This window comes from Rhizoctonia solani, chromosome 4, assembly GCF_016906535.1.
Source record: "Rhizoctonia solani chromosome 4, complete sequence".
In the NCBI taxonomy this organism is placed as follows: domain Eukaryota; kingdom Fungi; phylum Basidiomycota; class Agaricomycetes; order Cantharellales; family Ceratobasidiaceae; genus Rhizoctonia; species Rhizoctonia solani.
In genome coordinates this window covers 1,355,354-1,370,147 of record NC_057373.1, presented here as the reverse complement: position 1 = coordinate 1,370,147, position 14,794 = coordinate 1,355,354, and the positions used below count along the sequence as shown (strand labels likewise).

Genomic DNA, 14,794 nt, shown 5'->3' with positions numbered 1-14,794 from the left:
CGACATTCGTACTACCATAGAGGTACTCCCATCGCGATGCCACCTGAAAAGTCCGTTGGAAGTACCATTACAATTACTCATGCACCCGACGCCACCGTCCAGTCACGTTCAACTCTAATCAACGATCCGTATACCGGAGAACCAAAAGCGCGGCTAGTTCCTGACCACCCCAGCGCACTTGAATCTCCGTTCTTATTGTTCGAAGGCTGTGGCACAGATATGGCCACACAGGAAAAGTTCTGGTCGCATGTAGCGAGGATTCGGGAGCTACAAAGCGAGGTAGGCACCGTAGTTGGTTTATTTATCTTGTCGTATGGACGCAGTTTTGTATTTAGGTTGCTAGGATGCATATTGCTATGGAGTCCATTGGTAGACAGCCTGAGCCCCAGCCTCCGACGAAAGAAAAGGAAAAGGAAAAAGACAAGGATAAACCCCGTAAATTCCGTGGGCAGACGTCGGGTCGTGCTGGGACGAGCGCCGGGACTGATCAAGAAGCGGGTCAGAGCGCGAGCGATACCGACCATGCCGGTAGTGGAAAGGACACTCGTCAGGGAAATAAAGCAACAACTGTGCTTGCAACACCAGGCCTCGATACTAGTGAACACTTTGCCAAGCGCAAAGACGCCATCCAAGACATCATGAAAAAGGTTGTAACATTCACCCCACTATCTACATATGTTGGAGAATAACACGTCTACAGCTCTCTGAACTCTCCCAGCAAATCTCTGATTTTCACCAACTCCCAACTCCTGAGATTACTTTTCCTATTTCCCCTGCTCGGCAACAAACGTTGCCGGCCGCACCTCAGACGCCACCGAAACCCTCGATGCTCACTGTGCCGCCACCCACCCATCCAGGACTAGTACATCACCCTAAAACACGCCCCTCGCCGTCCACTCTACATGGTCAACAGCCTCCTCGGTTGACGATCCCACAGGCACCCTTGCTAGGCAGTCAAACCCAACCTGCCACTCCATCTAAAACTAAGGCTCACTCTGTAGTAAGTAAAGACGGAACATTTCATGACAGCCCCGCTTCTCTTCAACATACACCTTAGTTATCGATTTTGTGTGTATTTTATAGTACAGATCGTGTATAATGGTGATACCCTTTTTTCAAATCTTTCCTACGCCCGAGTACCTGTCCACGATAGCCTTCACTAGGAAAGGCGCGTCGGGCTTGAAGGAGTAAGGCACTTTGGTAAAGTTACCTATTTGCGTTATGTTATTTTTACCCGAGTTGATGTACAGGTTATCTGAAAACGGATGAGGACGGACGAAAATGGGAGTCATTAAACTAACTGACTCCATGCGTTGGCAAAACCATCGGGTTCGTAGTCTCCACTAGGATCAATCTGAATAGGTGTCATGTCAGTCGTAGACTTTTGCTAGCCTTGGTTTGCAGCTTACAGGGCTGTCGTCGGGAATAACAAATCCATAAGTACTAATGGGTTCCTTGACGTTGCGGAAGACGTTGGCTTGAACCAATACCTGTCCATAAGACCGTGTATGGACACCCCTCGAACAAAATGGGTGAGTTGTCTTGTGTCTGGGGTAATGTGCTAACTCACTGAGAGACGACATTCTCGATCAGGTTATTGTAAAGGTGCACAGTTCCAAAACGGAGTGCTGGATGATGTTTACTCGTAGAACAGAGAACACGGCTTGATACCTACCTGGAGTCCGCGTGTGGACATTGTTCCAAGAATTATGATGGCTAGGATCTTGTGATTAGATATATGCGTCATGAAAAGCTGACCAAAATACATACTACGTAATCTTGAAATGACCAGTATCCTCATCTCCATTCTTCTCGCTAGATCCGATAAGTGATGACTTGTAGTGGTCGTGAAACTTATTCCCTATCCTCTCATATTAGCTTAAAATCCATCGCCAACTGAAGTGCTCACAAGACACAGTAACATAATCTGAACCACGCGTAATATCTACCTGCCCATCATAGTAATCGAACCCATGCTCAGTATCCGAGTAAAATTCATTGTGGTCAATCCAGACGTTGTTGCTTTGAATGACTGTGATCCCGTCATTGTTCACGACTTTACGGATGATCAAGTTTCGGATGATAACATTTGAGGCCTTGTTGACGCTGAATCCTCCTCCCTCGATAATAGCTGACTTTCCGACACCAATAATGGATCTGTTTGAACGATATAAGCCTGGATATCACGATACGTCCCGGAACGAGGACATACGTGTTGTTTCCTACACTCATGCGCGTTGTGGTATTACCACCAACATTTCCCAGTACATATACTATTTTAGGCAGATGTCCCTTATAAAATATGGGTTTGTCATTCAAACGTGTGTGCATCAAGGTTTTCGACATACTTTGACGGCTGCAAGCAGCTCATCTCTGGTGGTAACGTTTACCACTGCCCCTCCAGCTCCACCCGTCGTCCCTACATGGATTTTAGCCAACTTATCGTTATTCAAATAGGTGCCCTCGTGCCTCCTGCCAGGGTTGCATAACCCTTGAGTCTAAAGTCTGGTATTTGGGCCAGGACATCACTCAGTAGACATGCATAGACAATAGCAGCACAACTAAGCTTCATCTTTCTTTCAAAAGTCTGGCAGTTCAAAGTAAGGGGTTTTACTAGGAGGGGCCTTGGGTATTCAGCACAAGTGCCTGAAGACTTAAATATACCCTTATATGTAATATTATCGCCGGCGAGCATCGAATATCCGCTTATGTGGCTAGGTTCTCGTGCGTGATGTGAATGATTGGTAAGTTAAATTGAAGGAGAGTGTTAAGAAGTTCTTCCAGAAGTTAATACAGAACCCACAATTCAGAGCTCACGACGGTGCGGCGGGCCGTAGCATATCAGCCACCGGTTTTCTGGGAGGGATAGACAATATCAGCAGCCGGGGTCTCGGGAGCTTGCTAGAAATTCGATCGATCAAGGTGTGAAACAACGATTGCATGTTGCTTATCCATATTAATGCCAATGTAGTAAATTTCAATGTAAGATACAGTTCTTATTCCTTTATATCTTTCCTACACCCGAATACTTATCTACGATCGCCTTCAACGATGAAGGAGCGTCTGTGGGGAATGAGTAAGGCACAGTTGTAAAAGTACCCGTGCGAGTAATGTTGTTGGGACCAGAGCTGATGTAAAGGTTATCTGAAATAGTATGAACACAGAGTAATCCGCCATACTAAAAACTACATACTTGATTCGTTAGCATAACCATCGGGTTCATAATCTCCTTTAGGATCATCCTGTGAACGCGAGAATATGAGTCTAGTTAGTTTGCACTTAAATGAACAACAATTACTGGACTATCATCTGGGATAACGAATCCATATGAACTAATCGGCTCTGTAACGTTGATAAAGACGTTTGCCTGGGCGAGCACCTGCCCATACGAGCGTGTATGGATTCCTCTAGGGAGTGTTAGTATTCTGAAAGTACATAGACCCTGAAAGCTTACTGGGAGACCACGTTTTCTAATAGGTTGTTGTAAACGTGCACCGCTCCAAAGCGAATGGCTGCCAATTTCACGAGTATATATGCGCACCAGAATATGAACAGAATAAGAGTTTAGATACCTGGGGTTCGGGTATGTACGTTATTCCAGGAGTTGTGATGACTGTGATCATCCTATCAGTGCTACAAATCTAATTCAAGTAATAGGATTACCTACTACGTGATCTTGTAATGCCCAGTGTCTTCAGCGGCACCACCAGGGTCACCTCCGATTAAAGACGACTTGTAATGATCATGAAATTTGTTCCCTATTATCATATTAATGTCCGTATGAAGTGGAACTAGTTCGGTGCTTACAGGAAACCGTAATGTAGTCATCTGCATGTGTGATGTCAACCTGTCCATCGTAGTAATCGAATCCATGTGCAGTATCGGAGTAGAACTCGTTATGATCAACCCATATACGGTTGCTCTTTTGGATTGTGATTCCGTCATTTCCCTTGACCTTGCGAATGACAAGGTTACGAATGATGATGTTAGAAGCTTTATTGATGTTGAATCCTCCTCCTTCAACAATTGCTGAGCTCCCAATGCCAATAATAGACCTATAGTGATAATTTGACGCTGCGCGTGGGTATGTTTTAGGGTTACCTACGTATTGTTCCCTACAGTGATACGCGTTGAACTACTTCCCAGGTTTCCCGACACATAAACAGTTTTGGGAGAATTTCCCTAGCTAGAGTTTAGAGGATGCACACAGTGTTTATGTGTCGAGATACCTTAACAGCCGCAATGAGCGCATCTCTAGTTGTGACATTGGTGACTGTTCCTCCAGCTCCACCAGTCGTTCCTGAATGAATTTTAGCAAAGCTGCTAAGCACTACTATAGGGTTCGTACCTCCACCCAGAGTTGCGTAGCCATACAACTTAAAGTCCTGGGCTGATGCACTACCTACTAGGGCCGAAAAGTAAAGTGCGAGAACAGCCAGTTTCATCGTTCACGAAGAGGTACAATAGCCAACAAGCTTGGTGGTAAAGCTCTTATATACATGTCCATAGCATATCGCTGGGGCTCCCATGTAACAATTGCCAGTACATACCAGCGGCCCGTCGATCATGCCTACGAACGTTCACGTTGGAGCAAACCAAGGTACTCATACCGGGATTCCAAGGTTAAAATGGGGATTCCAGACCATAGAAGCAAGACCTCATGACTTCATCCCAGTCGATACCTCTAAATTTAGCTTACTGACGGCTACAGCGGCCCGAACCAGTCATCGTAATTTAATAGCTCGACGAAGTTTGACCGAGAAAAGGTACTGGTGAACAAGATGAATTGTTCACGTGATGAATGGGGTTCTATGCAGCTCCAAATCGTTTAAACTTTCACCGCCAGGTATCATGTCTAGCCAACTACAACCTGAAGCGCCTGCACCCCCTGCAACAGCCGCGGCCGCAGTTTTAGTTCAATCGCACCCCGTGCCCGACAATGCCATGCCGATTAAGGGACCCGATTTTGATTCTCCCCTAGATTTGAACGCATTGCTGGGGGATATGAGCGTATTGGGTTTCAGGCAACAAGTCTCGGGAAGGCTATCGATATTGTGAACAAGATGGTGGGTATTACACAGAATTAAATTGTGAGCTTGGGACTTAATTATCTCCAGCGCAAATGGCGCCTTTCCGACGAGCCACTGACTGAGGATGAATCTCCCGACTATACATCACCCGAGGTCCGAGCAGCAACCAAGTGCACCGTCTTCTTGGGGTACACCTCGAACCTAATCTCATCAGGTTTACGAGAAGTCATTCTCCACCTAGTCAAGCACAAACATCTCTCCGCAATTGTTACGACTGCCGGTGGCATCGAAGAAGATTTTATCAAGTGTCTTAACCCAACATATCTTGGTGATTTTCATCTTGATGGCGCGGAGTTACGGCGCAAGGGAATGAACAGGATTGGGAATCTAGTCGTACCGAATGACAACTACTGCAAATTTGAGGATTGGGTAACTCCGATTCTGAATAAGATGCTAGAAGAACAGAATGCGACAGGCGAAGTGTGGACCCCAAGCAAGGTCATTAGGAGGCTGGGTAAAGAGATCAACCACGAAGAGTCGGTATACTATTGGGCGTATAAAGTACGTTGCTCTTCCACGCTCTCGCACCTGGTCTCATGGTGTTCTCAGAATGATATCCCAGTGTTCTGTCCAGCATTGACTGATGGATCCTTGGGCGACATGATCTACTTCCATTCGTTCCGAAACCCTGGTCTAACGATCGATATCGTTCGAGATATTCGAGCACTGAACGATATTTCGCTCAAGGCTCGGAAAGCGGGTATGATTATATTAGGCGGGGGTGTATGCAAGCATCAAATAGCAAATGCAATGCTCATGGTAAGCCCACATTTGTGCCCTATCAAACCCGGAATTCAGTCGTACAATTCGCAGAGGAATGGTGCCGATTTTTCGGTGTACATCGTGAGTAATTACCATAGTTCTAAGGTTTAGCCTTACATTCCATCTTGGCAGAATACTGGGCAGGAGTTTGATGGTTCGGACTCCGGAGCACGTCCAGATGAGGCTATATCCTGGGGGAAAATACGTGCCGGATCGGAATCGGTTAAGGTAAGGCCCAGGCCATGCGCACATGCTAGACATTCTTCAACTCCGTCAAAATTACAGGTATTTGCAGATGCTACACTAGTTTTTCCGCTTTTGGTTGCCGCGACATATGGCAGAGCACATTGGGAAGAAAAGTCGAAGCACGCGCAATGAATTCAATTTGTAAATTATCATATACAGCACAGATCTACAAGATAATAGATGTAATAAAATGTTTGCCCCGTATCTGTCTCAAACGCTGTGTGCTGGAAGCGTATGAGTCAATAGGAGGGCACATAGATATTGGCCAGAGCTCGTGTAGAACAATCGCATTTTGTGTGTAAGGTGGTAAAGTGTATCTTGACACAATGCGATAACGGCCAGTCTTACCCGTACATTTCTTCACCCACATGGCATGTCCATTACAACTAAGGATTCTATACTTGCTCATCGGCCGCAACCGGGATCGTTCCAATTACACGAACAATTTCATCTACGCGTTTTCCGAGGTTATTTTTTCCAGCCTGATTCTCAATAGTTGGGGCCTTCAAGTCTGACTGAGCAGAAAGCCGATAAAACGGATTGCTAAGAGCGGCTGCGTAGGCGGTGTGTAGTGTTCTAAAAATCTGTAATACGGCGGCCGTAATCAATGATGTATCGAGGGGAAAGGGCCCGGGACCTACATTGACAACATCCGCGTCGCGTACCACATAATCCGCTAAAGCGAGTGCTAGTATTATTTTCACTCGTGTGGGGGTAATGTAGCCTAGGGGTTGATGGTTTTAGTTAAAGCGATTGGATACAGACCCGCGATAGCGCGAAACTCGCCATATACAGCAAGGTCCTCCATAGTATGCAGTAGGCCTAGATAACAATCGCCACCTTTGATGGCCGCAACTAGGACGACGGGGATTTTCAATATCCGGTACCAGAACATGTACACTAGTGGCCACTTACCTCGTTCATCTATCACATCGAGACTGGTGTGCGCGACATAATGATACTTGAGCTCTGCATCTTTCGATGCTGTGTAGGTTCGTACCAGTACAGGCGCTTGGTTGTAAACAAACGCAACAGCATTAACCCTCATACGTGACATTGTAACACCAATGTGGATGTCACCCGCTAATGAAGGTTAACCGATGCTGACGCAGCCTGGCTGACAGGCGTGACAAATTGATTCAGACCAAACCCGTGCTTCTCGCGCCACATATTACTCTAGATCCTACTCCAAATCCTACTATTGATCTTACTCCTATTTCAAAAAATCGACCTTCTTATCCATGCTGCCGCGGTTTATAATACGCATTTACAGTACTCAAATACTCGCATCTTTTCGCCCTATACCACGTCTACATAACCCATGAAGGTCGCCATTACGGGTGCTAGTGGAAAGGTTGGCCAAGGTGTCATCCAAGAGGCACTTGAACATACCAACCACGAGCTCAGACTGATCGATGTCCGAGAGCCTGATGAGCGGATTCAAAACCCTCGGGTCGAATACGTGGCAGCCGACTTGCGCGACTACCACGAGTTTGAAAGCGCACTTGCCGGAACGGATGCGTTGGTCCATCTTGCCGTTGGTGGCTTCAAGGGGCCTCCCCCATTCGAGTCGCAAGACGTACACAACTCTATGGTCGTATTGTCCTTCAATGCCCTCCAAGGTCTGCATAAGATGTGTTGAACATAAACCTAGCTAACGATACCTCTACCGTAGCTGCTGCCAACCTTGGTATGAGATTTGTTGTGCTAGTTAGTAGCATCAACGCGTAAGCTGAACCCGATGCGTTCAGTGTACTACTCAGCTAATCGGCTCCATTGGTTAGTATCGGAGCGTTATTCTCTGCCGATCCGAAATACGATTATTTCCCGCTGATGAGGGGCACCCTTACAGACCGGAAGACGGGTACTCGGTTGGGCAAGTCTACTCACTCATGGTTCATACTAAACCCTAATCGCTCAGCGTCTCATCCCGTAGCAAGCAAATATTAGAGATCCAAGCCGCTGCTTTCGCTCGGAGGTATCCCCATATGTCCATCAGTTGCCTCCGGCTACACTTTGTCACACCCACCCGACCCGATTATAGCGACCAGATTGATGCCGAAATTCGCAAAGATATGTGGGGGTGGACCAACCTTCGTGCTGCAGGTCGAGCATGTATACTTGGTCTCGAGGTTGAATGGACCGGAGCAGAGGTCTTCTACATTGTTGGCCCACAGCATTGCGCTAATGGACATAGTGCATTGGACCTTGCGTCCCAGTTTTACCCAGATACCAAGGTGGCGAATTCCATGCGCTCAGACAGCGGGTGAGTGAAACATGAGAAACATGATAAGTGGCTAGGATGAAGTACTAAGTCATGGCCCTGTCGCCTATAGTTTCTATGATTGCTCCAAGGCGGAGAGGCTGTTGGGTTGGTCCCATGATGGTGGCAAGTTACCAGGGAGGAAATAAATACTGTTAGATCCATGCAATGTAGCTATGTACATGTACAAATGGATGTTCGTGCTTTGTCACCCGGAACGTCGGGACAATGCCGGAGTCGGGAGCGTCAGGATTGGCAAATGATCGAGCGATGACGTTACCCCCGAGACTTAAAATCCAGCGTGCACAAGCTAACTTTTAACTGTCATTCACCCATGCATATAGTCATTACTGGTAGTTCAGGCTCTATCGCTGAGCCGCTTGTTGAGCTGTGCTTTCATCAACACCACATACGCTCACCCTGGTCGACCATAAACCACCACCGGAAGATAAGACGATATCTGATCCTCGAGTCAAATATGAGACACGAGATCTTCGAGAATACAAGGAATATGCAGAAGTTGTCAAGGGGGCAGATGCACTTATTCACCTAGCGGCTTTCGCTCAACCATACTTGGCTTCTCCAGATGTAGTGCATAATAGCAACGTAACTTTGTCATTCAATGCACTTCAAGGTATGTCCGTTCGTATTAGAGCCCCATGCAGAGTCTGATATAAACCAGCGGCATCCGAGGCGGGCATTAGATGGGTTGTTTTGGCAAGCAGCGTAAATGCGATAGGTACGTTGGAGTGACAGAATGGATGAGGGATGCTAAATGATGACTGGCCTTCTCGGGTTCTGACGACAGGGGGATGCTATTCCCAGGAAAGAAACTTGAAGTACCAATACTTCCCGGTAGATGAGAATCACCCCTCCTTCGCTGACGAACCATACTCCATTTCGTATGTTTACATATAACTCGATTTTTGATATGCTTATGCTTATTACTGAATAGGAAGTCAATTGCTGAACTTCAGGCGCAGGCTTTCGCCGGGCATACCCTAATATGTCTATCTCGGCATTACGATTCCACCACGTCGTCCCAGAAAAGAAGCGGTTTCAGGCGGGGAATCGCTCAAACGCAACTCATTTGACCTTTGGGGTTGGACTGAATCCGTCGCAGCCGCTCGAGCATGTCTGCTTGCCCTAGAGGTGGAATGGACTGGTGCCGAGGTCATTATATCATAGGAGAGGAGCAGTGTGTTCTACCCGACGAAGCCACCACCGAGGAGTTAGCAAAGCGATATTTTCCTGACGCAGTTTTGAGGAAGAAATTCGGACCTCAGGATGGGTAAGTGTGAAGCCACATACGTTGGTGTGAAGCTAACCTTGTGGAAATGTAGGTTATTCGATTGCTCTAAGGCGGAGAGATTACTAGGTTGGAAACATGTTGGAGGAAAGCAGCCAAAATCGGCAAATCTTGGCTCGTCATGATCTACACATAAGCGATGCCTTTACTATATGCCACACTATTGTGGAATGCTTAACTATAATGAATGTCTACATTTCATTTCAAGTTGCACAGACCCAAGCTTCACGAATTATCGTCCATCCAAAAGCATAGTAAATCAACAAGGGTATAACGAAAAAAAAAACAAGCAAATGGTCCACAAACTACTCAATAGCCTGACAACAAAACAATATCATGGAGAATCAGTTCTTGGGATGGGCGCTGGTTCGCGATCCATGTACTTGACATGGTGTGGGCCAAGGTCTTCTACCCGTGTAACGCCAAGGAGACGCATTCCCGTCTCAATTTCCTCTCTCATAACTAATATATAGATTAATGGTGAGTTGGTGATTTCACAAGAAAAATAGTCAACATACTTTGCACGCATCTCCTCACCCCGTCTTCACCCCACGCTGCATTCGCATACAAGAAAGGACGGCCCAATCCGACGGCTTTCGCACCCAGACAGAGTGCTTTGAGCACATCGGTCCCACGTCGAATCCCGCCATCAATAAATACCTCCATGCGTCCATCTTTGAAAATGTCCGGTCGCTTTTGGCGGAGTTCATGGAGGATATCTATTGGTGCTGGAGAGCTAACGTGGTTTGGTTAGTTATGATAGAGAGGAGAGGGGAAGATGTTTCAAAGCGCACAAGTCAAGTTCACGTCCTCCGTGATTCGAGAGCACAATGCCTTCAACTCCGTGCTCATAAGCCTTTTCAGCGTCTTCAACACATTGAATTCCCTTGACCACAAGAGGGAGTTTGGTTATACTCCGAATCCACGCGATATCGTCCCCTGTGACAACAAGTCAGTCTTACAAACGCTGGGCTGGAATATGAAACTTACAGCACACGTCCGGGTCTTGGTAGCCCGAAATGGCCTGCGCCACCCCTTGCGTCTTCTTCCCTGCCTCCCCAGTTCCGGTTCCATACTGGGCTGGCCCAGTAAACTTTCCCTCATCTTTTGTTCGCCTATCTAACTCCCTGTTACCTGAAACCGCCGCATCAACAGTAACCATTAACGCTCTGAAACCCATTGATTCGACTTTTGCAAAAGCGATTTGGAGAGGTCGCGTTGTTTGTTGAGGTAGATTTGGAAGATAAGTGGCTGTTGGGAGGAGGCATCTGGATTTTGTGTGGTTGTCGCAGGGGTGACAGAAGAGTGTGTTTGACCGGGCGAAGTAGAGTGTGAGAGTGAGGATGGAGAAAAGTCGGTGGATCGTGCATCGTTTATTTCATTTAACGAGCAGGATGCGTTAATTGATACGCCCTGGATAATACCTTCGGAGGCAACGCCGCGTGTGATGCCGACTTCACCGTCAGGGTGGCCTAATCGTGCCAGTGCAGCAGGCGAGACGAAGATGGGAAGAGAAGTCGGAATACCGAGAATTGTGGTAGACGTTTGAATTTCGGATACTTTGTTCATCCTATCCCGCAAGTACGTGTAAGTCCGGGTAAATTCAGTGGGAAAATAGACGCACACTCGAGGACGGAACCAGTACCGGCGGAAGGCATAGTTGTTTTCACGGTACGCTGGATAAGACTAAGTGCTGGCTCTCGAGTATGCGTCGAGTCCAACTTACAAAACTCATCATCTCCAGCACTACGATAATAAGCCCATGCTGTCTGAGTAAGAACTGTTTGAGCGAGTTTTTCAATATCCGCAAGATTGATAGCGGCTTCTGGTGACGGTAGATTCGCCCTAGCCTCTTTTATCCTCAATTCCTCGGCAGTGAGTTGAGTTAACTGAGCGGGAAGTGTTGTAGGGTCGACAGTGCCAACGTGGGATGTGGGCGGCAGCGTTGAGAGCGTATCGGGCGGGTGAATCGGGACAAATACACGAGTTGCATCGGACCCAGCGACCTTGAGAATGGGGCCAATTCCTCCGGGATGATCGTTGAGGAACCCAGTCACGTCATATATTTCGCCATTGATAACAACCCAGCATGAATCGCGAGTATTATGTTTCTGGACCTCGCTGAACGGAATGAGCCGACCAGAGAGTTCAATTGGGATATCCTGCTGGTGGGACTCGCCCCCACGTGGCAAGAGCTTGTAGCCAACAAGACCAAGTGTGACTCCCCCAACACCAAAGGCAAACGCATACAGCCGTCGCCCGGCTGTTATCGCAGGAGATGGATTTATTGCAGCTCTAGTCGACCGCGGATTGGCAGCTGACGCCGAAGTAGTGAGTGTTCGAGCCGTACGACGAGCACACGCAAAGGCTTGTCGACGTAACATTATACTGGGGGAAAATGAGAGTGGTTTGCAACCATCGAGTGTTGTCGGCTGGTTTTGAGCCTCGGATTGGATGGCTTCTGTCCTCGGATATTCGGACCGGAATCTCATCGAACGGACTCCCTCCCCATTGGTTCGTGTATTCCCTCGATCATCGTGCGCCACCGATAGACTCGACGTCATTTAAAGTCTTTTCCACGCGATTTGGGCTATGCTCGCTGCCTCCACGCCTCTTACCGCTACCCAATGCTCCTTGGCCCTCACGCAGACTAATCTTGCTCTCGGTTTTAACTCGGGGTATTCCCACGTGCCCGATCCTCTTGGAGCATCGGGAAAGGCGAAGTGTGCGCTGATGTATTTCCTAATTCGTACTCAGATGACTTTCATACCCGGCTATTCTTCCATATGGGGCACTAGCTCCGTTTTATTACTTTCGACTAGCAGGCACGGAGCCAATAAGTTTTGCAATGACAACTGCTCAGCCAATGAATGTTCATATAGTTGGCTCATTGCTTGACGATGGGTACACCAATTATCCTACATGCCGATGAGCCAACGGTAGAAGTCGTGATTGGCTAATTGCCTAGACGTATTTGCATATAGAGATAATCAATTTGTACATGTACAAAGTCGATAGCTACACAAAGAGTAATGCTAAAACAATACAGCAACTAGGAGGAAACGGAAAACTATAAGCATAATCATAGGTATCTCGTAAACGATTGTCATGTCTTGTCCATTGTTCACAGTTTGAATGTCCTAGACCTCAGAGCACCTGGAGACCAAACCTTCTCTCAAATACCTCGTTCACATCCCGAGGATTCAAAATGACTCCCAATCGCTTTCTCTCTGCCTCGGAGGAGTTACTTGTATGATCAGCATTATTAATACTCGGAAGCGTGGTGGGCCGTGTTTTCTTAGCTAGCTCGATGTCCAACTCGGGTTGACTTGCTTTGCGTGATGGACTTTGAGTTTCATCCAAACTAGATGGGCGGCCATTATTCCAGTTCTGATTCCAATGTGGCGCAAACAATGGTCCTCCAAAGGGTGAAGGACTGTCCCATTCAAAGGTGGTATGTGGAGACTCAGGCTCTGGAGACTCGGGAATACCTTGCCCAGCGCTGAGAGGCATTGAACCACGGATAATTGTAAAGTCAGGTAAAAGCAACGTCGCGCCGCTTCCCCTTCGTTCTGATGGGGCATTTGATATACTTCCAGTCAGAACGTTGGTCTTGTGAGGCACGGCCAGGTCTAGTGCTCCTTGCTTTCTTTGTTGTTTAAACCTTTCCCTCATCAGTTCTTCATCAACTGGCACATAGTTCGTACCCATTGTGCCATGGAAGTCTCCCGATTTCCTCGTACCCAAATGAATGTCGCTCTGATCGTTCAGACGCTCACGCATCATTTCAACCGTCTGGCGGTCGATATCACGCCTCGTATTGAGCCGTCGTGAGTCTGGTGCGTGACGGAGTGTTTTCCCTTGCAGGATTGCGTCCCGGGGGTGCGGAGGGAGCTCGTAGCCATACTTTCTCCTCCTAGACTCGGGAACATAAGGAATATTAAATGCCATAAGTTCGGAATCTCTTGACTTGGACACCCTTGGCTTGAACTCATTTTCCTTTCCCCGGGAGTCCAAAATGGCTTGAGGTAACTGGGGCACTGGTGGCACTGAAGAAACTGGTGGTCGTATTACTGGGTGCATTTCAGACATGACACGCCGGAGCGAGGAGGGATACGAGGCTTGGATGTGGGAAGGGGGTGGACGGACACGAGGGTAAGTACTGCCGCCAACGACCGTATTCGGCTGCATCCTAGTCGCGATCCCTTGAACTGTATAGAGAATTACGTCTGGAATTACTACGGATGTTATTATTTAAGCGCGACGTCACCGAGTTACTTACTCGGTTTAGCTTTGAACGTGGGACTGCCCCAGACACACTGGAGGGGGGAAATCCAGCGAGGTATGCGGCACAGGCAAGAGGAGGTGTTATGTACCAACTCCACTCATGGCCACGCGGCTCCTTGTTCGATCCTGGCCAAACTTTATGACCCCGTACGCGCTTTGTGCATCAAGCCCAGCTAGCGCATATTCATTAATTAACACGGTTGGCCTACTTGTAAGTGCGGACCAACTGGGCCCACATGGACCTGGGGAGAACCTCTCTAAGAAGCTAAATTGGACCTAGGTAGGACCAAGCCAAGTCATGAATTAACCATGTCGTCCAACACGGCCTCGGCTGAATAATTATATCATGTGCCACGAGGCCAAGGCACCACAAAGAGCCGGTATCGGGAGAAAAACAGTCAGAAGACTGGCTTGGCTAGATCGGCGAATTTCTGCATTGAATCGGCATGTTGCGGTTCCTGCAGGGGATAAATTATCTAGAAGTCGGTTAGGCTGGGGAATGTTTCCATTAAGCTCGGGGGTTGTGGGGTTCGGATGGTCGGCCGCCGGAATGCAGCGTTGATTATATGTAAGCTTTGAAGCCTTTGGACCAATGAAGGATGAACTGCTCAAATTCTGCACATAAAGCTGGGACCATAGTCACAAGAGTATCGCACTACAGTCGTGGGCACAGGTTCAAATGTAACTTTCGATAAGTGTTCGTCGGCCAGTTGGAGTCTTCGCACGTGACCGGCCCGTAGCTCCCGATGACGTACTCGCTGGTGTAATTTCAAGCATTGGCTTGGCCTCCAACTCGTGAGCCAAATTTGACCTCGGCTACAACTTTTGTTCTGGGGG

The 14,794-nt window shown here is 47.7% G+C and overlaps 7 protein-coding genes across 7 annotated transcripts; 3 read left to right on the top strand and 4 right to left on the bottom strand.

The window, feature by feature from the left end:
* Window positions 1–36: 36 nt before the first annotated feature.
* Window positions 37–981, top strand: RhiXN_00444 (uncharacterized protein; the record flags this gene model as incomplete). The annotated part of the gene is made up of 4 exons (XM_043320263.1): window positions 37–279; window positions 336–647; window positions 701–905; window positions 938–981. The coding sequence occupies 4 exons, from the start codon at window positions 37–39 to the stop codon at window positions 979–981; spliced, it is 804 nt and encodes a 267-aa protein (XP_043179275.1).
* Window positions 982–1,115: 134 nt separating this feature from the next.
* Window positions 1,116–4,445, bottom strand: RhiXN_00443 (pectate lyase; the record flags this gene model as incomplete). Its single annotated transcript, XM_043320262.1, has 19 exons — window positions 1,116–1,255; window positions 1,306–1,354; window positions 1,410–1,518; window positions 1,571–1,628; window positions 1,676–1,716; window positions 1,771–1,861; window positions 1,910–2,157; window positions 2,213–2,292; window positions 2,349–2,419; window positions 3,022–3,144; window positions 3,194–3,242; window positions 3,299–3,407; window positions 3,455–3,512; window positions 3,573–3,613; window positions 3,668–3,758; window positions 3,808–4,055; window positions 4,106–4,182; window positions 4,230–4,300; window positions 4,349–4,445. 19 exons carry the CDS (start codon window positions 4,443–4,445, stop codon window positions 1,116–1,118), a joined length of 1,851 nt encoding a protein of 616 aa, XP_043179274.1.
* Window positions 4,446–4,851: 406 nt separating this feature from the next.
* RhiXN_00442 (deoxyhypusine synthase) lies at window positions 4,852–6,230 on the top strand (the record flags this gene model as incomplete). Its single annotated transcript, XM_043320261.1, has 6 exons — window positions 4,852–5,010; window positions 5,118–5,591; window positions 5,640–5,849; window positions 5,904–5,933; window positions 5,985–6,080; window positions 6,138–6,230. The coding sequence occupies 6 exons, from the start codon at window positions 4,852–4,854 to the stop codon at window positions 6,228–6,230; spliced, it is 1,062 nt and encodes a 353-aa protein (XP_043179273.1).
* Window positions 6,231–6,493: 263 nt separating this feature from the next.
* Window positions 6,494–7,146, bottom strand: RhiXN_00441 (uncharacterized protein; the record flags this gene model as incomplete). The annotated part of the gene is made up of 4 exons (XM_043320260.1): window positions 6,494–6,682; window positions 6,740–6,822; window positions 6,864–6,953; window positions 7,014–7,146. 4 exons carry the CDS (start codon window positions 7,144–7,146, stop codon window positions 6,494–6,496), a joined length of 495 nt encoding a protein of 164 aa, XP_043179272.1.
* Window positions 7,147–7,419: 273 nt separating this feature from the next.
* Window positions 7,420–9,795, top strand: RhiXN_00440 (3-beta hydroxysteroid dehydrogenase/isomerase family protein; the record flags this gene model as incomplete). The annotated part of the gene is made up of 11 exons (XM_043320259.1): window positions 7,420–7,720; window positions 7,774–7,825; window positions 7,883–7,969; window positions 8,020–8,364; window positions 8,435–8,469; window positions 8,750–8,995; window positions 9,044–9,100; window positions 9,170–9,263; window positions 9,317–9,417; window positions 9,550–9,652; window positions 9,705–9,795. 11 exons carry the CDS (start codon window positions 7,420–7,422, stop codon window positions 9,793–9,795), a joined length of 1,512 nt encoding a protein of 503 aa, XP_043179271.1.
* A 209-nt stretch (window positions 9,796–10,004) lies between these two features.
* On the bottom strand, window positions 10,005–12,054 carry RhiXN_00439 (FMN-dependent alpha-hydroxy acid dehydrogenase; the record flags this gene model as incomplete). Its single annotated transcript, XM_043320258.1, has 7 exons — window positions 10,005–10,132; window positions 10,189–10,406; window positions 10,465–10,609; window positions 10,661–10,789; window positions 10,837–11,240; window positions 11,295–11,346; window positions 11,397–12,054. 7 exons carry the CDS (start codon window positions 12,052–12,054, stop codon window positions 10,005–10,007), a joined length of 1,734 nt encoding a protein of 577 aa, XP_043179270.1.
* Window positions 12,055–12,817: 763 nt separating this feature from the next.
* Window positions 12,818–13,861, bottom strand: RhiXN_00438 (uncharacterized protein; the record flags this gene model as incomplete). Its single annotated transcript, XM_043320257.1, has 1 exon — window positions 12,818–13,861. One exon carries the CDS (start codon window positions 13,859–13,861, stop codon window positions 12,818–12,820), a length of 1,044 nt encoding a protein of 347 aa, XP_043179269.1.
* Window positions 13,862–14,794: the final 933 nt, after the last annotated feature.